General features: G+C 41.3%; 1 protein-coding gene across 5 annotated transcripts in view; it reads right to left on the bottom strand.

Moving 5' to 3' along the window:
• SFSWAP (splicing factor SWAP) overlaps nucleotides 1-18372 on the bottom strand; it is a 30426-nt gene extending 12054 nt beyond the window's left edge. For 2 of the 5 annotated variants that reach the window (XR_013922933.1, XM_080354952.1), the window contains exons 1-13: nucleotides 17983-18372; nucleotides 15371-15540; nucleotides 14706-14843; nucleotides 13246-13331; nucleotides 12170-12395; nucleotides 11600-11715; nucleotides 10611-10746; nucleotides 9784-10021; nucleotides 9319-9450; nucleotides 8883-8976; nucleotides 6448-6622; nucleotides 4194-4427; nucleotides 2616-2803 (exon numbers count right to left, since the gene is read on the bottom strand). Coding sequence is in view for 4 of the 5 variants with exons in the window: in XM_080354952.1 (XP_080211078.1) it covers nucleotides 2616-2803; nucleotides 4194-4427; nucleotides 6448-6622; nucleotides 8883-8976; nucleotides 9319-9450; nucleotides 9784-10021; nucleotides 10611-10746; nucleotides 11600-11715; nucleotides 12170-12395; nucleotides 13246-13331; nucleotides 14706-14843; nucleotides 15371-15540; nucleotides 17983-18242 (2193 nt within the window). In the remaining variant the exon portion in view is untranslated. Of the gene's footprint in view, nucleotides 1-2615; nucleotides 2804-4193; nucleotides 4428-6447; nucleotides 6623-8882; nucleotides 8977-9318; nucleotides 9451-9783; nucleotides 10022-10610; nucleotides 10747-11599; nucleotides 11716-12169; nucleotides 12396-13245; nucleotides 13332-14705; nucleotides 15541-15920 lie in introns of all 5 variants that reach the window. The other 3 variants (XM_080354955.1, XM_080354953.1, XM_080354954.1) reach the window with 3 other exon arrangements.
• Between the last annotated feature and the right edge of the window lie 2150 nt (nucleotides 18373-20522).

Raw genomic sequence — 20522 nt, forward strand, 5'->3', positions numbered from 1 at the left:
TACGGATAAAGTACATCTGATGATTTTTAAGATTCAGCTGAGGCCAAAAAAAGCTTAAAAGCACTACGGTCTGTGGTATCGACTGTCCTTTATGTGCAGTTAGTGGAATAAATCTGTTCAAGGGTATAATATATATTCAGCACCAGCATTTCTTTCAAGAAATACTAGATATCAGGAAAATCTGACAGAGGTCAAGAAAGCTTTGCCCATTTAATGCATTTCTACACAGTGTGATAAGCAGGTTTTCAGCACCAGTGTACACTGTATACACATAAATAGCATTACTAGTTTTTACACAGTTATTAGGCAGGGGCAATCTCACGGGAATCATCCATCTACAGACATTCTCAACTCCACTTCATGCTTTATTATACATCTCTATCATTACTCTGTTCTTTGAGACACATTTTAAGCTAACAAAATCATTCCACTACACTAACTCTATGACCACGGCATATTAATCTTTGTTTCCCGGATTCCTCGTTGGATGCTCCTTCCCCTCAAAATGGCGATGAAATACATTAAGTGACATTTTCAGTGGACTTAAAACTTTTTTATATGCCTTTTAAAAAAAAAACCCAAACATGACTGAAAGGGCTTTAAAAAAAATCCCTGTGCTATGTATTTATTTATAAACTGATTCAGACATCACAATGCAGCTTACTGGATTCTCAGTGTATACACAACAGAGGCCAACAAATCCACAAAATGACTTCACTCATCTCTTCCCAATCAAATTTCTGTATAGGCAAACCAGGCAGGAAGAGCCAAAGGCAGATTACGCATTGGAACGAATGTACGTGGCAGCTTGTTCAAATATGGCCAATGGAAAGACAGCAGCTTGAAAACATTCATGTTTCAAAATAAACTTACATGCTACAATCTTAAGATGTGTATCTATAAAACATATTTAAGCATGTCAAGTAAGCAACTACACTTAGGAGGAATATTATTTCCGAAGACATTATGGCATTTTAGACTGTTCATTAACACAGTACCAACACTCCCAACAGTCGATTTGATTTTAAAAAGCAAGGTCACATCAGTAACAAATACACATTTTTAACTCTAAACAAACCCCTTTATAAAGGAAGCATCTCCAAAACGTTTCTATCGGGAAGGAGCAGTGAAACTGGTTGCTTTAAAATTCTTAAATTCACTGGACCTTTTTTGTGCGGGAAAGAGACGCTGATCCAGAACCTGCCCATGTGTGGGAGAAGGAAAGAGAAGTTTGGAGCAACTAAGTTTACTGAGAAGTGGGATTAGGGTGCAGGTTTTGTTCACTTGCTTTTTAGTAAATTCAGCTTAGAACTTCAGTAAGTTCAGATGTGAGTGAGGACATTCATCTGCTCTTCTGAAAAAGAGGCAGCTGTTACTGGTTATTTCAGACACTCTCCTAAAGAAAAATATCAAAAGAACCTTTGCTTAGAAATATCTATGTCCTTGACAAATCCCCTTGAGAAGTGGAGCAGAACTGCAAGTCTGGGGAGTTTTGCATTGTCACTGACTCTCTGCATTCAGTTTTCAATGTATAACTGGAAAAAGGTACCGAACACTCGTGCCACCCATGGAAAATACGTCAGCAGTGGCAACGGGAACCCCAGTCTCTTCTGGGCCGTGACCGCGTTCAACTGCCATGTCTGCTGCTCTCCACTGGTACAATTATCTGCACTGCAGGTATGACTCCTTCACTCGCCTGTTCTGTTGAAGCGTTTGGAGGTGTAATCCATGACTTATTTGGAAAAAAATCAAGAACTGGGCAATGAATGACGTGTTAGGTACTGGAAATCTTTCTATCAGAAAGGAAAAGATAGAAAACCAGTCATTCATTCTTGTAACCAGCCTGTCACAATCAATATCTGGAATTTTCCAGCGGTATCCAGAGATGAAGTTTTCTTGAACAGTGGCTTTCCTGGAAGCAGTGTAATTCCAAAACTAGAAAACTGAGCTTCTACTTCCCAACAATATTTGTATTTGCAATGTGCACAAAAGGTCTGACAGCAGCATATACAGACAAACACCGAACTTCAGTCTGGCTTGTGAAGGATCCTGCAACAACATCCCAAGCTGCATAAATTTCTGGCCCAATTTACATTAAACGTCAGGAAACTACACAGTCTACACCAAATCCCATTCCTACTTTTTGCCCACAACTGTTTACAGCTATTGCAGTGAAGACATAAATCTCAGGTGACTTTGTTGAAAATGGGTTATGACAATTTTTCTTCCACTAAGAAAAGAGATTGTCTGGACTTGCTGGAGGTGTCCGTACAGGTGCTGAACCACAGACTCCTCCGTCTTTCAGCAAGCAGGCACCGGGTCACACCGGCTGGGATGCGCCTGTGATAAAATGATGCTTAGGCTAGTGCAGAGTTAAACCTGCAGGCTCATTTTCCTTTCTGTAACCGGCTAACTGACCTCTGAATTATGCATCATATTTCTCCACCAGTTCTTTAACGACAGATGAGAGACATACGCAAGATAACTGATAAAGACTAAGAGCGTTTAAAATTCAACTGTCTCTGCAGTCAACTTCCTTACATACTGTCAGATCCACACAATATAGGGAAGTTTTCTGCTAGCTTTATGGTAAAGAGAAATTGCTTTCTGCTTACCTCGTTATTGAAATTCTCTTCAATTTTCTCTGTTTCTGCCTCTGCCAAAGGGTTTTTCAGAGTCTGTAAGAACAGTGCAGCTTTCCTTTTGCGCTCTGCTTGTAGCTGCTTTTCTTTTGATTCTTTGGAGGCCTGTGCAAGCTTCTCTCTTGCTGCAGCTGCTAATCTGTCCTCCAGCTTCTGTTTTGCTAAGAAACACAATAAAGCACAAAGTTTAGAGTGAGTCGGTCTTGGGGAACTTGGGTCTCAAACAAACACACACTCCAACACAAACACACGCACACTCCAACCACTCTCAATCCCTTCAAATACATCCATTCCAAGATATAATAAGGACACATCAGCTTGAAATTATGCATTTCCAAGCATCTTAATTCATAGAGATATCATCTGCTTGATGAAGAGCAGTACAGGTGAAGTAAATGACATGAAAATCCAATCCCAAAAATTCAGACTCCTTGTCCTTCTCCATTTACAAAAGCTATCTCAAGAAGTAACACTGTGAACTCAGAAGCTTTTTCTTCTACTTGTTACAATGAAGCAAACTCTCCATTTTGCTCTTCCCACAGATCTGATCTTTATCTTAAACACTGTTAGAACCAACAGTTACTGTTACATGATCACAGAAAGAGAATAAGCCAATTGATGTAACTATGCACTTATTGGATATTTTGTCTAACCCTTTTCACCTTCCACTTCCACCTCTGTATTCTGTGCATGTTCCAGGTGACTGGCTTTTTTGTTCAATTGCAGTTCTTCCAACACACAGCTTTATCCAAATGTATTTTGCACTTCATTTTTTTTATCATACCAAATATTTCTTATTTGCTTTAGATATGTATCACCAAAGCACACTTTGTGCTACTGAAGTTTAGAGAAGAACTGCTACTTAGGAGTGAAAAAAAACATTCTGAAAATGAGAAATTAAATGACTGTGGCATACTGATAGTTGTAAGTTTGTAAGCTGGTAAATACTGACAGCATCTCCGCTTTATTAAACAATCTCTGCTGTGAAATAGCCTGGGGGAGGAATGGAGGAAATGCGATCCCCCGAAAAGATCATTTCATTCAAATTCACACAGCAGACCCTTCTGGCCGTACATACCTAAACACGGTCACTGGAAAAACCCACACAAAGACCTAATAGCATTGCATTAGAAGAGTAACAAAACATCAACGAGGTGATGGTGGTCTATAGGAGAGTGCTATAGAACTGAAAAATGGCTTGAAGCATTTCCATTATTCTCGGAAGAAAATGAGAAATGGCCATGACTTTTTCTGGCCTCTGTTAATGCAATCTAGAAACTAAAAGTTTAACGATTTTGTCAGAGGTTGTAACGGAAAAACAAAATAAAATTCAGAAAGGTGACGCATTAGGGCAAAGTACTCAGCTCCAGTGTGCCACAGGTAGATTTGAGCTGAGCAAAGAATGAAGACTGAATTCTTAACAACAAGCAGGAAACTGTGGGGAAAGAATTCTGACACCTGTAAACATGACCCAGGGAAGACTCACAATACCTAACCTGCCACACTTATACACACGCCAGTTCATTCTGTGTTCAGCGTCACCCAGGATACCTTGTTTGGCTTCCAGCTCCTCCTGGGTCAGCTGAGGTTTCTTCTCCTCAGCAGCAGCACAAGGCGCGGGCACGGCTGGAGTGTGGTTTGAAGCACTGTGAGCATTCTCTTGGCCTTCCTTGCCCTCTTCTTCCTCCTCATCACTGTCATCATCTAATTTGACACGGTTTTTCTCCAAAGGAAGAAGGTCATTTTCTTTGGCCTTGATTGCAAAGCTTATTGGAGCAAATGATGCTGTGAATGAATGGGTAAGATTTTACACATCATTAGACTACAGCAGAAAGTAGGTTGAACTTCTTGACTTTATCCATTACTGATGCAGACTACACCACATGATGCTAATTTTCTTTTGGGAAAAAGGACAACACAACCTTCTTTTCTTAACTTTTTTTTTAAGTAAATGTTGGGAATTTAATTTTCCTGTCAAGATCTATCTCAAAGTCTTTTCTACTTCAGCAGCAGGGAAAAAGAAAAGCACTCTAAACCATCTCAGGAATTACATTTCCTGAGATGAGAGAAATAATTCCATATTCTGTCCCAAATAAATTTTAGTTTCAGTACTTCTTATTTTCCCAAATGAACAATCTACTCTTCCAGGCTTAAGACAGAAATGCTCCGCGCTCAGGCTCCTATCTGACACACTACAGCATGATACAGTCCCTTCTGTTTCCTTCACACTAAATCAATGCTTTGCACAACAATAGCACTTGGCAGGCTCACAGAACAGTATTTAAAGACTTATTTCCAACTATATGAAAATTAATTACTTCGGGGAGTAAAGAACATTTCATTACAGGAGATAGAACTGCAAAAGCTAAGTGCTTTTCCCCAAATGTCCCAGTTAGTCTTGCAGTAACAAGACTGGTGGTCAACGATTCCTGCCAGGCAGCCCCTGCTCCTCCAACACAAGGGCAGCACAACACACACAGCACACGCCAAGGACAAAGAATGCCCCTAAAAACCATGGAACACCATCATAAAAAGGAAACTGTGCATCATTTCAAGCTCGGCTGTATTAATGGATCCTCAAAAAAAATATTAAACATGCCAATACTTAACTATGAGCCTAAACTAGTCTTTTTGCCTCATGGAATTTTCCTTGGAATGTAGTCTGAAAAAAAATATAGAATTAATCTCTAAACCATTTAGCCAAAATGCATCTTCTAAGAATAAAGAATGGAATTTCTCAGACATCTCGGGCAAAGCAACCTACTTCCATATGGTCTGCTGCAGTATTTGTCTTTCTCAGAATGTCTTTTGCATATATATAAGATTTCAATGGGATTTTACTCCCTCACAGGCAGAAGAAAAATCTAGCGTGGATGTTATGTCTGTCTTGTAGCCAACTACTCTATTTAGGTTACAAGAAAGTGGGATTTGTACCACATTACAGGAAATGAAAATAAGTTTACAGGAATAAGTTTGTCACAAAGTGACTCACTGGTTACATTCCATCATCTAAATGTGAGCAGTTTATTATTATTAAAGCATGGGCTCCAGTTTGCCATTTGTTAATGACATAACAACAGGCAACGATACAGTTTTCTGCTGTATGCTGTATTCTCTTCACAGGGCATCTCTGAAGACAGGGAATTTTGTTCCCTCCCTGGGGAAGCTGCTCAAACTGCCCAGAGAAGAAACTGCACAGCGGGGATGGACAGACACACAGACAGACAAACAAGCACGGCCAAGATCTGGGGCCTGCAGCCCCCACGGGGAAGAGACAGCAGCGAGGAGCACAAGAGAGAAACCCCAGACTCACCAGCGATTACAGCAGCGCAGCGGCTGGCAGGCAGTGCCCATCCACTGCAACACGACGTGACGGGGTCTGTCTTTCCAGCATGACAGACATGAACAGGCTGAGCAACTAAGTACTGGGCTACTTCCTCCATATGTATGGTCTCAAACAAGACCACTGATTTTATTCTGGAGGAATAACTCCTTTCCTGCACAGAGTTTCTAACTGCTGAGTTTAAAATGACAAAAATAAGATTCTACGGGGGTCACTGTTGAAAGCCTTCAACTTTGCACAAAACAGTTTATTCTGTCAGACCATAAGTACTTGATAGTCTGGTAAGAAATATGGAAAATCAAATTACCTAGTTCAGTCCTTTTCTGATGCTTCCATTGAAAATATTTTCTGCATCATGAAATCCATTTCCTTACTCTCCCCCTGCCTCTCTCTCTGCTTTTTCTTTTTTCCTTACATATAGGCCAACAAATATTTCCACAGCCAACAACCGTGCTAACATACCTTTCACCAATTTCCCATCACTGACGGCTTTAGGAGGAACATCTTTTTTAGTTCCTGGGAGTCCCTTAGCACTTGGCTCAGACGCATCTTCGGGTGCATGTTCATCTGTAAACTGAGGCTCACTGGATGTATCCCCGGCAGTTTCTGCTGGAACATCTTCGGATGAGGATACTCCCTTTTCAAAAGAAATGTCTAGACTTACTAACTGTGTAGTTTATGAAAGAATTAATGTAGTATCTGTGGAGCTGCAGTTTTCCCAGCCATTTAAAAACATCACATTATCAGCTAAGCGTGTAACAGCTAATTTGACATCAATAAGCACTCCTGACCAAAAGTCTGCTTCTTACAAACAATGAACTGCTTCACGTAACCCCACAGGCTGCAAAAACTACAGACCTACAGTAAGAATGTGCTGTTATTTTACAGCAAAGAAATACTTCAGCTGGTACGCTTTTGCCAGCAGCTGTTTTAAAAATTACGTTCTTAAAATTAGACCCTAAAAGCATTTATTCTTTTAGGTCTTGATCTCCAGGGTCCAGGACAAAATCCATTAAAGTTAATTCACAGTGACAGAATTAAAGCTTATGACATTTTTTCCTAAGGTACAATTGCATGATACCTTCTTTACAAAATTAAGTTTTACAGGGATCAAGAGAGGTTAAGGTGTTTGATTTGTTCCAACATTCTGCCGAAGAACACTGGGTCTATCAATGCTTTTTGCAGCATTAAACTGATACAGTACAGATGTGCTGAGATTTTCAAACGAGTAAAGAATTACTGGTCTAGTATTACAGGACCGAATCATTCAAGACAGCCTCTAAACTCACAGTGGAAAAAAATAATTCAGATGGATATTGTAAAACATTAAAAATATTTACACAGTGAGTCAGAGGATGACATTAAGTAATTTAACATTTAAATGAGCCTCTCTCAATAAAGAGTTTGGTCACTTTCCACTGGCTGCTGTTAAGTACTCTCGATGTTGAAATAGCAGGTATGGAAGAGACCCTTTCACTGCTGCCTGCAGCCATTCCCTGAGCAAAAAACTCATTTACGAAAAACCTCAGAGAGGAAAAACACAAGGAAATCAAGGACTTCACCCTGTATTTGCTGAAGCCAGGAGTACAAATTTCTTATTAACTTTAATGGCCAAAAGGAGAACAATCAATTGCATTAGTTGCCTGTATGTACATTACTAAAGCATAAAGATAATATTGAAATCATTATTCTAAAAAATGAAAGAGAATGGTATTACCTACAGAACCATGCAGTAGGAAAATATGTATTGCTATACGTGAGCTCAAGGGACTCAAACCAATTTCTGCTTGCTTGTTAACTGCAACTCATTCTAACGCTTAAAATGAATCCCTTATTATTACACTTTGCTTAGTGTGCAAGTTCCCCCCAAAATAAATGTTAACAAGGCCTTATTAATTATGTAAGTATTATGAATTCAAATCTGCAATTAAGATATTCTAGAATAACAGTCAGCATTGTGGTACAGGACAATTTATCAGCTGAATAAGATCATATTTCCACAGCTTATCTTTACAAATACTGTTTTCAATAAAATTTTCACTATTGAAACAAAATATTAGACACAAGTTTTTCAACGAGCAACTAGTATTGAATTTCTTCATTTTCCACGAAGCGATTTTGAGGAGTTTACCCACAGGCCTACCTTCTTCAGTTTAAGGCTCCCCAATCTAAGCCTTGAGATGACAAATGACATAGGGCCTAAAAAAAAAATAGCTCTTTCCCATGAAAAGTTAACATCAGATCACGTATTTCTGATACTATTTGCAATTTTCTTTTCAGTAAGAGAACAATCTAATGAGATCAGCTCACACAAGAACAGTTAAAAACAAGGATACAAGTCAGTATCATCTTCTAATAACATGGACTAGAAGAAGCAAAGCAAGTAGGAATCTGATGGGAGATTTTGAAGCTCCAATATTGTTTCAGTCACTTACAACAGGACTCTCCTTTAACAAAACCTCCCGCAGTAAAAAGCAGGTCAGGAAAGTAGTTTAGTTACTGTGTTACTGTTCTACAAAGACCCAGGAGGCATACGAGAAGCTACATCTACCCTTTCTGACAACACTAATCCCAATCCTACACAGCTCTAAACCTCCACAAAGCATATATGCCCTTGTATAGAAAACCAAAGGATTCTCAGGTTGCTATTTTACATTACAACTGCACTGAGTGTCTGCTTATACTAAAAAGCAAGAATATCGCAACACCTCACATATCCTTCCATAAATGCTACACAACATTACAAATCAACAAAAACAAGCATTCATATCCTTTGCTGAACAGCTTCTCCATAAATCAGAGCTCCATTTTAAAACATCTGATGGTAACACAACACATAAGCAAGTCCTCTTTTCACACTGCATTTTTAATATAAGTATATACAACCACACACATACCTGACAGTTGTCATTGCTCTCTTTTTGAAGGAAGAACTGTTTTTTAAATTCATAGTAAGCATTATACTGGTGCCACGGTTGCAGGAACTCAAATCTGGTAAAAGAAAACTCAATATTTGAAAATGCACATGAACACAGTAAATGCCAACAATGCTTTGCCATCTGAATTTCTCTAGCAGATGGAACACTATTTCATGTTTGGAAGCACTGTAGCTTACGTCTAACCTTCCAGAGGATATACATTCAGAACACGTTTTGTTAAGCTGGCTGTTTTGAGGATTTGGACAATAACGCTCTGGCACTACCTTTAAGTAGGATCCTGAATTCCAATTAAAAAAATGCTAGTACATCTCTTCTTGAGATATGTCCCACTAATATGTTTAAAAAAGAAAACTTCAACTTGTAAAATAGAAGTTAAAATAACATTTCCTCTTACCTGAGGTCATTCTTGGCACGAACACTGGTTTCGAATTTTATCCCATTCCTAGCAACATACTCAGCAAGCTTATCAATGACAGGCTGGATATCTGGGGGTGGAGGTATAATGGCAACCACCGGAGTAATTGTGCTGAAAATATCAAAAGTACAACATTTTCATAAACAGAACATAAGTATCTTTCAGAGTCCTGTTTTAACAAAAACCATCACATAGAGCTTTGCCCTCTGCGTTCATTACGCAGTTAAAATAACTTTATTTTTCATCACGCAAAAACTTCATAGTAGCTGAGTAATAATAACCATGTACAATATCAAAGACCAAAGTGGAGGCCATCACCACATTGTATAAACCCTGGCAGATGCTCCTGAGGAATCCCCAATAATAAACCCCTTACTAAATATTTCATATTGAAGTGCAGAAACGAGACCCCTTCAAGCCAACAAGCCAATGTGTCAGCGGTACCTTGTGGAGGTTGTGGTAGGAGTCAGGCCGGTGCTGCTGTCACTGGCGTCGGGGGGAGGCGGGGGGGTCGTGCCGGGGGGCGGGGGGACAGTCGCCACCCCCGGAGCGCTCGATACCGTCACCCCTGCGGGCAACGCACTGTAGTACGTGGCAACGTCTATTCCTGGAGGTGGAGGCGCGAGGCAATAGGTTCCATCGGGCAGCATATAGTAACTATAATACATGGCTGCCACAGTTGCTATGAAAAGAGAAACGTAAGAATAATTTTCTAATTAGCAGAAAAACACACAATAAGAAACACCAATTATTGCAGCAGTACAAACACATTTAGAACCCAGACTCTCACCACACCTTAAGAAATGGTATCTAATTTATTGTGTAAAAAAAAAACAAAGGGAAGAAAAAAATGCTCTAATTAACACACTTTGAATGAATAAGAAATATGTAAATTAAGAGACAGAATCAGAAGGGACCTTATAGCACATTACTTTATAGGACAGTTTGACATTCGGCAGTGGAGGCACTCATTAGGTTTCGTTAGTAGAAACTGATAGAAATTATGAGAAACCACGAAGGGCCCAGTGCTCACCACTGCACAGACCAAGACTTGCCCTCCGCCTGCCCACCCTCCACCCAGGGCTGGTTTTCCTACGCAGCTAATGCTTCAACAGATACTAGGGAAAAACGCACCTTCAAGGATTCAGGACATTGAAAAAGAATAAGTATCAGTTACGAGTGATCAGTATGAAGCGAGCTTTATTTTCTTCCCACCAGCATCCCCACACAATCCCTGCAGACACACCAGCTGCCTCCTCACAAGCACTTACAATCAGAGGAATATTCTGCCTGGGATGTCTGCACAGCTGCCCCGTCTGTTGACTGGGGGGTGGACGAGCTATTATCTGATTGCGCTTTGCGCACCAGCGCTGCGAGGGGATGATCGGGGTCTACCACCTTCAGAGGCTGAAAACGTTTTGAGAATAGAAAAAGATTAAAATTTGAAGTACACATTTAAAGCATGTTAGCATCAACCCAATTTGGAAAGCAAATCTATCTAAGTTAACACACATCAGTAATATTGTACCAACGCTGAAGTTACTGTTGTAGCTCTCACATCAGAATCCACTTATTTTCTGAAAATTTGTAGAAAAAAAAAGAAAACTAAACAAAAATACTTTAATGTAAACAGAAATCCATGATACGTATTTCAAGAAGGTGGTTATTGCTCTTAGTCATTTATTGTCAAGGCTGGAATAAGACAAAGAACCCGACTAAATATCAGACAGCAACAGCACCATTTCTCTGAGAGCCTCAAACGCGTACCAGCATCTGTCATTCCCTTTATCCCAACGCTGATCAAACTCAGAAAATAAAAATAGCTCCCACATCCAATCAAATTTACACTTCATGAGTAGTATTAATTCCACTGAAATATTATTTGCTGAAACTATGACTTCATGTCAACACTTTAGCAGATAAAATCTAAAAAGAAAACATTCCCTCTCAGCTTATATACAGAAGGCATTAAATATCTTAATCTTTTCAGCTTCAATACAGGTTCTGTGGGATAAATCCTTGAGTGATGCCCTCAATACCAGAGGGCATCAAAAATAGAAATATAATTCCTTACAAATGGAAAAATAACAATTTATGTACTAGAGGAAAGGTGACTTGAAAATTTACCAAAGCAGATTAAAATTACTAAGACAGAAACCAGGAAAAAAAACAAAAGATGGTAACACCTGCATATTATAATTTTTGTGGCCAGGAATCAGTTGTTTTACAAGGTAGAAAGCAATTTCAGTAAGATAAGTACCTTCATGAGCTCTTCAAGCCTACTGCATTTTTTAGATGCAAAGAGACTCGGATGCAGATAATTTCCATCATCATCATCGTCATCATCCTCTTCTTCCTCAGATTTGACTCTCGAGTCTAAACAAAAGCAGTGCCTGAATTTTATTTGGGTTTGCTATGCATTTGTATTAGGAGAGAGAGACAGTACAGGACAAGCACGTGTTCTTAGGAACCTACTGTTTTAATACATATGCTTATTCACAAAAACAAAGACACAAGATATTGCTAGCCAGCAATAAAACTAAAACCTATGTGCTCAGAGCAGCTTCCCATTGGAGCCATTCCAGTGTTTCCAAAACCTCCAAGATCATAGCAGCTCTTGTATCTGACAGTTTCTCAAAACAATATTTTCTTTCAAGAATCTTCCCCAACTTAACCAAAATTTTGAATCATCACATCAATCTCAGTTGTAGGATAAGAGTATTGCCATTGCAACACAACAAAAAGACGTGGCTGTTTTACCAAAAACAAATCAGTGGGTGTTTTAATGATTCACATCCTGAAATCATCCATTTGACAAGCAACGACTCACGTTTTTTCTCGTCCGCTTTATTTTCAGAAGGAGCAGCGTATCGTCCCTCTTTCATGGCCTTCTGAATGAATTTGTAGTAGGGATTGAGGTAGTGATCAAATCGCAAGAAGTCAAACTGGGAGTTGCGTGCTTGCTTGGCTTTTAGCATGATCTCAAACTGTGCTCCCTGCTTGCAGACAAAGTTGGCAGTTCGCTCTATAATCGCGTGCATTTTTGCTGTTGGTGGCTGTGGGAGTAAAATAACATATATTTGTATTTGCCTAAGCAGCTTGTGAAGAGTGTTAAAGCCCCAGAGGGAATGCAGAAGAGCAGCAGTTCCCTGCCCCTCTGCTCTGCTTTCTCTAGCAACTCCGCTTCATAATCACTTTCAACTAGTGGAAGCATATCAGCGCTGAAAAATCAAACCAGTGCCAATCCTCCCTAGCTGCGCATTCATTTCCTTTTGCAAATCCTCTCCTATCAGCAGAAATATTTTTGCCACTGCACTGTTCAGATCCCTTCAGGAACAACAGACAAGTTGCAATTAAGTTTACGGCTCATTATATGGTAAATTCTGGTGACACCACAGGAAGGAAAGCACTTCTGTATGCTAAGACTTCCAAGTTATTTCAGTTTGCTAGAAATGAACCACTGCTTTTCTCCCAGGCCAGTCTTAAACACAGCCGGTATATCTGATCATTTCCTGACCCCTTCACATCGGGACTCAGAAAGAATTCAGAAAAACCTCCTGAACAGAAGCAACCTTTTGGCTTAATGGTCCTTCACATTTGGAATGTCAACCTTGACATCTCAGTAAGTCTCCATTCCAAAAACAACTGCCTTTTTTCTACATTATCTGAAATAATATCACAAGTGATATTAAATACACTTAGCATAAGAACTGGAGTAATTTCAGTGAGAAAAAGATTCAAGAGACTTGACAGAGCTCAAGAATTCAAGAAAGAACATTTGAAATTAAGCTACTATTTTAGAATCATTTAAAAGACCACACTAGACTTAGGAAAAAAAAAAATAAAGCACCATAAACTCCTTGAAAATTGACTGAAATGTAGGTTGAGTTAAATGTCCACACATACCAGCTCCACATCAGAAGGTACGTTCAGTCCCGGAGGGGCCACAAAAGGTTCTTCATTTTCTTCTACATTTTCTGTCTGAGCCGCTTCTACAGGAAACGACAGAATAAAATACTATAGCACAAAACACATCAAAGTACCCAAATGTTAACAAAAAATATTAAAGTATATGAAAAGCATGTGCAATCAAGGAATTGCTCAAACGAATCTATAGCCAGCATTTGCACTGAAGACATTTAAATACAGTATTATATACTGTATACTTTCAGTATTATCTACTCTACTAGCTTTAAGAAAAACGTATTCCAGTTTCATCCAAACAAATCAGAGCGCCCAAACTGCGTGAAAACCTGACTGCGGGAGCTCTGGACACACGCAGAACAGCCTCATCACACATGACATATGCCTTGAGATGGCACCAAGGCATAGCAGGGATAAGAGGGTCATTGGGGCAGTCAACACGGCTTCACCAAGGGGAAGTCATGCTTGACCAACTTCATTGACTTTTATGAGGGCATAACAAAGTCTCCTTACAACACAGACACCCTATAAGGTTCATCAGATTCCATTTTTAGTGACCAACAGAGAGGGGACATTCACCTTTTTAATCGCTATGCAGCAGAAAAAGGTGTGGGAGCCAAACTGCAAACGTGTTCTTCTCTATCATCCCCACTTTTTTAGTAGGCTTATCCCCACATATACACAGATCCACACAACATGAAAAACACCCCTATGACAAGAAACATTACAAACCATATGTAAAGAGAACTTAGAAACTATTTGGTTATTGATTATAGAACCTACCAGACAAGTGGAAATAAATCAAACAAAATAAACCCCAGGAAAGACAATGCAATTCAGTGTCAGTACTGAAGAGTACAGAAGGAACCCCTGGTAGAATGCAAGCAGCATGGACACTGCCCTGACACAACACCTGAGAGCTGCCTTGAGACTTCATTCTAAAATTGCAAAGTTATCGTAATTAAAGATGGGAACGTGAGAACCTGAATTCTGCATTTTTTAAGACCACAGAGAGGGGTGCACTATGTTGAAGACAGACTCGTTTATAGCTAGTAACATGACAAAAATCTAAACTTAGAACAGTAATTAACAAGAACATCTATTTTTTATGTTTGTGATCTTTTCCTTCTTGACCAGAAACACAGTGTTAACAGCCAGCCATGTGATCAATTACTAGTTTTTTTCTGAACAAGAATTTGCAAGACAGCAGAATTAAACTTCCTATGCTGCCTACTGCAGTATCGACTGTGCCGCAGCAGGAAAACATCTAAGCACATCAAGAGAGAAGTTTGCAAAAACTCCGTAACACAGTTCCATAGAGACTTTGCTGAAATGCTTTGAGACTTCTTTCACTTGCATTTTAATAAAACACACATTTTCAACCTTCAACAGAGGTGCTGTGCTCTTCCTCTCAATGAACCCTTGCTATTTTTACTCCTCACCTCTTTGTTTCGCAGGTTGATGCTCCTCCTCCTCAGTGGGTTCTGAAGGGTCATAATAATCACTGCCATAACGGAACCCCACTGCGTTATAGGTACCATCCTCTGCCAGAGCTTCACTCAGTCTTTTATATTCCTCCTCTTGAACAAAAATGCAATTACCAATCATTAGAACATATTTAAAAGCTAATTTGTTAAAAAAAAAAGAAAAGTAGTATTTCTTACTTTAGGTTTTAAATGAGAAGTTTTCACCTAGTCATTTTAGCTGTCATTAAAAACTGAATAGAAAAACACAGCATGTACATATGCTGACCATTTATTTCTTCCCGAAGAGATAAAGGCTGCGGATTAAAACACTCTAATGTAATTAGGCATACCAGAGCATACAATTGCATTTATACAACACTAGAAAAGCAGAATGTGTTTATTTTGGGGGTTTTGGGTCTGAAATCCCAGTCTGCCCTCAGAATCTGGGCAATTTCTGTGTGGCTCTATATTTAAACTATCCCGAGGTCCTCTCACATACGCAAAGACTCCCGTTTTTCGAATCCACTGGGTACTGTCAAGATAACATCAGAAAAAAGAGAGTATAAAATTAGGAGTAAATTTAATTTCATAATTATTTATTTAAACATGTGCTAAACTCAGGAAGTTTCCTGGAGCAATACCTTGCCTCGCCTCCTCCTCAAGCAAGTCCGTATGCAAGGCTAAATACCTCTCTTCATCACAGAGGGCTTCTATTCTAGCCTCCTCTTCAGACAACTGATAATCTCTGTTCCACGTGGAATATTCAGCATCATATTCAGAAAGGTCATGCAGGTGACCACGTCCATCATACCTGCAAGATGAAACAGCTGGTCAATGCAAAAAACTTAGGGCTTGGGTTTATGCGACTACTTAAATACTTACCCATTAAAAACAAAAGAAAAAAAGTACTTATATGTTAAAGCATTTTTCCTTTTAGAAGTTACATTTAATTTTGCTAATCATTTGTCACCAACTATCGAAAATTTGTTTAATAGTCTAAATTCCTCTCAAAGAAACTAATAAATTATTAGAATTAAAGGCAAAGGTATCCTTTAATAGTTTAAGTGGGATCCATTTCCTTAACAGCTCTTACCGTACGTGCTTCAACCAACCAATCAATGTCACTTGCAAAATACGTTTTTCTGGAAAGTCAAATAGCTTACATTCACACAAACCCGAATACATAAATACCTATCCGTAAGAACCAAACGGTCGAAATTTCCTCGCTTCTTTCTGCTAGTCCCGAACTCTCAGGAGATATCTTCACCATAGAAACTTGCGTCCATTGGAGGTAAAATCATGGCTAGGCTCGGCCCCTAGCCATTTGGCTGAGGAAATAAGTTCTGGGTTATGTGATAGAGAGACACACATACATAGGAACAGTAACATATACATGCAATTTAAGGAGGTTCACCGTAAAAACGGCAAAGATCAATGACGTACAGTTCCTTTCTACTAAGCAGAAACCATTTTCTTTGCAGGAAAAGCACTGCATTGGGATAATGTGTACGCATCAGGGAGAGAAACTGATTGAAAAGTAAAGTGACAGTAAACTCGACTCCGCTGAGGTGTCTTCCCACACACAACTCTTGACTTGCGCCAACTTGCTAGACCAAAAACAAAGAAAGTAAATTTTCTTATAGTAAAAAGTTAATGAAACACGTAGGTCTGGTTAATCAAGCTCTGTCCACAGGCAAACTTCAACCCAAGTCTTCTCATAGCAATGTGCTTTTCTCAAAATGGTGAATATGAAGACTTCCTGCTGCTGGGGATAAGAAGGAACCTAAGCTTCCAAAGGAGCCTATAAGATTAGTAATTGCAAGCTACCTTAATTTATAAATGTAGGTTATTAGACTTTTCAGTATGCACATACGCAGTTTTTGTTCCCAACAATTTCTGTAACAACGGTAAATTGGGTTATTGTTGCACAGCACCACAAAAACGGCCTCTGCCCACCAAGGAAACCTGTCCCAAAAGTGATGCAGATTAGAGGTGCACATTGCAACTCTTCTGCTCTCCTCTATGTCAGAAATGCAACACAGCTACAAACATTTATGGTTGTTTTTTCATGTCCTTGTGTTGATTCCAATTCAACAAATTATTTGCAATCGTAAAAATCATTAATGGCGTGAACCCCAACACAGCGCAAGGGCTTTTCTTTTTTCCCAGTCTTATAGAAGGGAATGAAAAGATCTTCCCTTACTGATCTTTCCAAGCCAAATACAGCTCTCAAATCAAAACAAGAATCATGGATAGCACCAAAGCAATAATGAAACTGAGGGAACAAATATCTGCAGTATGTCATGTGATCCTTTTCAAACCAAAATCCTTCCATCTTCTCCACTGAGGTTTTCAGGGTCAGCCACAACTCTGCAATTGCGCTTCCTGTGCTGCCCTCCAACACAGCCAACCTGACTCTTCCCTCTCTCCAGGAAAACATTCAGAAAATTCATTCTGAATGAATTTATTTCCAAATCCCACCCTGCACTGCAGAACAACTTAAAGACCAGAAGAAACATCAAAGCACATTCTGTTACTCTCTCTGGCCATGAACTTGTACCCAATGCAGAACAACCAAAAAAAGCCACCTGATGTGAAATTTGAAAAGTAAGCATCCAAAATCAAAGCCATTCTGCCTAATACAGTGAAAGACAGTACAATAAAAAGTAATTAGGCCAAGATTTGCTCTTGGGGTATCCCACCAACAGCTCGCAGGCAGATTACACAGGAAAAATAAGAAAACCTCATTCTCCCTGAGGTGGATAAACACCTTTCTACTCCTCGCACTGCACCCTTCTCGCTTAGAGAACTCATGAAGTGCCTAATAAGCATTCCCATGGAATAAGGCTCCCTTGGTTCCAAGTGAGAGAAGATGATGTTTGTGGTTTGCACTGAGAATGAACAGATCACTCCTGCTCTCCAGCCCCCCTGCCAGCCCTGCCCTACACAAGTGGAGCAGAAAGACCCAGCGCACACGGAGGGCAGGAGGAGGGGAACCTCCCAGCACGCCTGAGCGGGGAACCCCGAGTTCCCGCTGCCGGGGGACGGTCCTGCAGTCTCCAGAGCAGCACCCGAACCGCTGTGCCAGGAGGAGCGGCCTGCAGTGCTGCCAGGGAAGAAGATCCGCACACACCTGCCAGAGCCAGCCCGGGGCTCATCCCCCGCCCTCACCTGCCCACAGCATAAGGGGGGGAACAGAAAGAGGCTATAACAGGAGATCTCGCAGCAGAGTCTGGGGTTGTGTTACACCGACCTATCGATCATGATCTTGGGGTCTCCCATCCAAGGAATAAGGTGTCGCCCCTGCTCCTGGTACTGAGCCTTCTCATCATCTCGAAACAGCTTGCAGGCATAGCCGAACACCAGCAGCTCCACACGGCTATTCCCACCTCCACCTCCTCCTCCACCTCCTCCGGGGGGCCCGGGGGCCGCTCCCCCGCCTGACAACAACATTAGGGGCGGCGGGCCTGCTTCTTCTGCGGTCCGGCGAGAACCTCCGGCCCCTCCGTACATCACCAGAGGATGCAGCGAGGAGGAGGGAACTCACAGTAACAACAACTGTCCGAGAAGCGAGTCCCCCCGCAGGCCGGGCCCGCACTACACTCCCCAGCTCCACAGCACCACAGTCGCCATCACCCGAAACAAAATGGCGACTCTTCCGCTTCCGCTGGCGGAGCGGCGGCCGGACCGGCTTCCGGCGGGGGCAGCAGATTCGCCGCGGGTTTGGGCGGCCGGAGGGAGCGATGGCCGCAGAGGCGACTCGGGAGGCTCCGCGCTCCGGCGGGGCAGCGCGGCGTTCGGCGACAGTAGCCAGTTGCCGGGCGGGCAGGGCGACAGTGACGCCACGGGCGTGACGAAAGTGCGGAACGGGGTCGTGGGGCGCTCGGGTGTGAGGGGAGACCCGGTCCGTGGGAGGTTTGGCCGCTTTCGCGGGAGCTGCTGCGGCCCAGACCCCCCACCGGACACGTCTGCCTGACCCTCCGTGCCCCCGTTCCGTCCCATCGCCGCCGTGTCACCCGTGACCCCGCGGGGCTCCGGCCGCCCCCCCAGGGCCCAGCAGCCTCCCCCTGCCCTCCATGGAGCTCTGGACACAGTGTCGGCTGTGCTGTACCGTGCTGTACCGTGCTGCACATGATTCTTGTTTTGATTTGACAGCTGTATTTGGCTTGGAAAGGTATCAGTGAGGGAAGATCTTTTCATTCCCTTCTATAAGACTGGGAAAAAAGAAAAGCCCTTGCACTGTGTTGGGGTTCACGCCATTAATGATTTTTACGATTGCAAATAATTTGTTGAATTGGAATCAACACAAGGACATGAAAAAACAACCATAAATGTTTGTAGCTGTGTTGCATTTCTGACTTAGAAGGGAACAGAAGGGTTGCAATGCGCACCTCTAATCTGCATCACTTTTGGGACAGGTTTCCTTGGTGGGCAGAGGCCGTTTTTGTGGTCCTGTGCAACAATAACCCAATTTACCGTTGTTACAGAAATTGTTGGGAACAAAAACTGCGTGTGTGCATGTATGTGCATACCGAAAAGTCTAAATAATGTGGGGGCGGCGGGATTCACCTCCCGGGCAGTTGGAGGGCATGGGGGCCGAGCGGGGAAAGGCTGCGCTGCTCAGGGGGGATTTGAAGGAAATGTTAGGCTATTTTTGCTGAAGCTATGTAATCCCAGCCAAAACTTCCTATATCATTTGCCTCAGGATTCTTGTTTTCATCACTGTTTAAGAAGTCTGAAGAAACATGCTGGTTTGTGTATGTTACAATAAAATTTCATAATGAAGCACGTTGTGTTTTGCAGTTCACAGTGGGAGTTAATCCACAGCCTTTGCTGTGAGAGATTCTGCATGCCCAGAGCACAGGCAGAATTCCTGGGGGATTCCTCTGTGAGCAACTTCTTGGCATCATTGTACAGGAGTGAAATACAAAAAACGGTGTGACGGCGCAACGCACAGGCACTGGAAAAGATGGGTGGGGGTTTTGTGATGTCCATAAGTCTGGTCATGCAAACGGTTCAGCAAAAAGACAGTAATGGCACAAGAAGGGCCGTGTGGTCGGTGGTAGTGTAAGGAGGAAACTTCAGAGCGTTTCATTGGGATGTGTGAGACAAGGACATGAACTGGGTGTGAGTCAGATACAGGACGGAAATGGAAACCTTAGTTACACAAACACAATTATAGAAATATGGGGGGAGCATTTTACTGATCCTGGGAAGTGGACAAAGGCAAATAAACAGCAATCTCAAATAAACAGCAATCTTCCAGGCAGCTGAGCCAAGAGGCCACCAGAACACCCAGGAACAAGAAAGCACCAGGTGCCGATAATGTTCCCGCTGAATTATTAAGGACAGGAGGGGATAAGACTACAAAAACTATTGTATGTTAGTTTGGTGGTTTGAAAATGATGTAAAGAAATGGAAAAGGGGAACTACGTGTAAATTTGAGAAAGGGGAAGAAAAGAGACCTGGGGCAGCGTCTTGCTGTTGGTTACAGCCTGTGATGTTCGGGGCGATTTGTTCACATGTAGTTAACTTGTAAACAGAAGAGAAATGAAGAGAGGTTGCTGGAAGAACAGGAATACAGCACAACAGTTATTTTCAGATTATTGAGTACTTGAGGAAAACAAGTAGGACCACAAGCAGAGTACATACAGTGATGTTTAATGTATTTAAGAAAACCTGTCATAGTGAATCATAGATTTGTTTTGTAGTAAAAAAAGCATCTACCTCTCCCTTTGGACAGTTAATATTCTTTTTTTTATCCCTAGTATGTGTAAAAAAAGTAGACTTTTT

This window comes from Nesoenas mayeri (assembly GCF_963082525.1).
Source record: "Nesoenas mayeri genome assembly, chromosome: 17".
In the NCBI taxonomy this organism is placed as follows: domain Eukaryota; kingdom Metazoa; phylum Chordata; class Aves; order Columbiformes; family Columbidae; genus Nesoenas; species Nesoenas mayeri.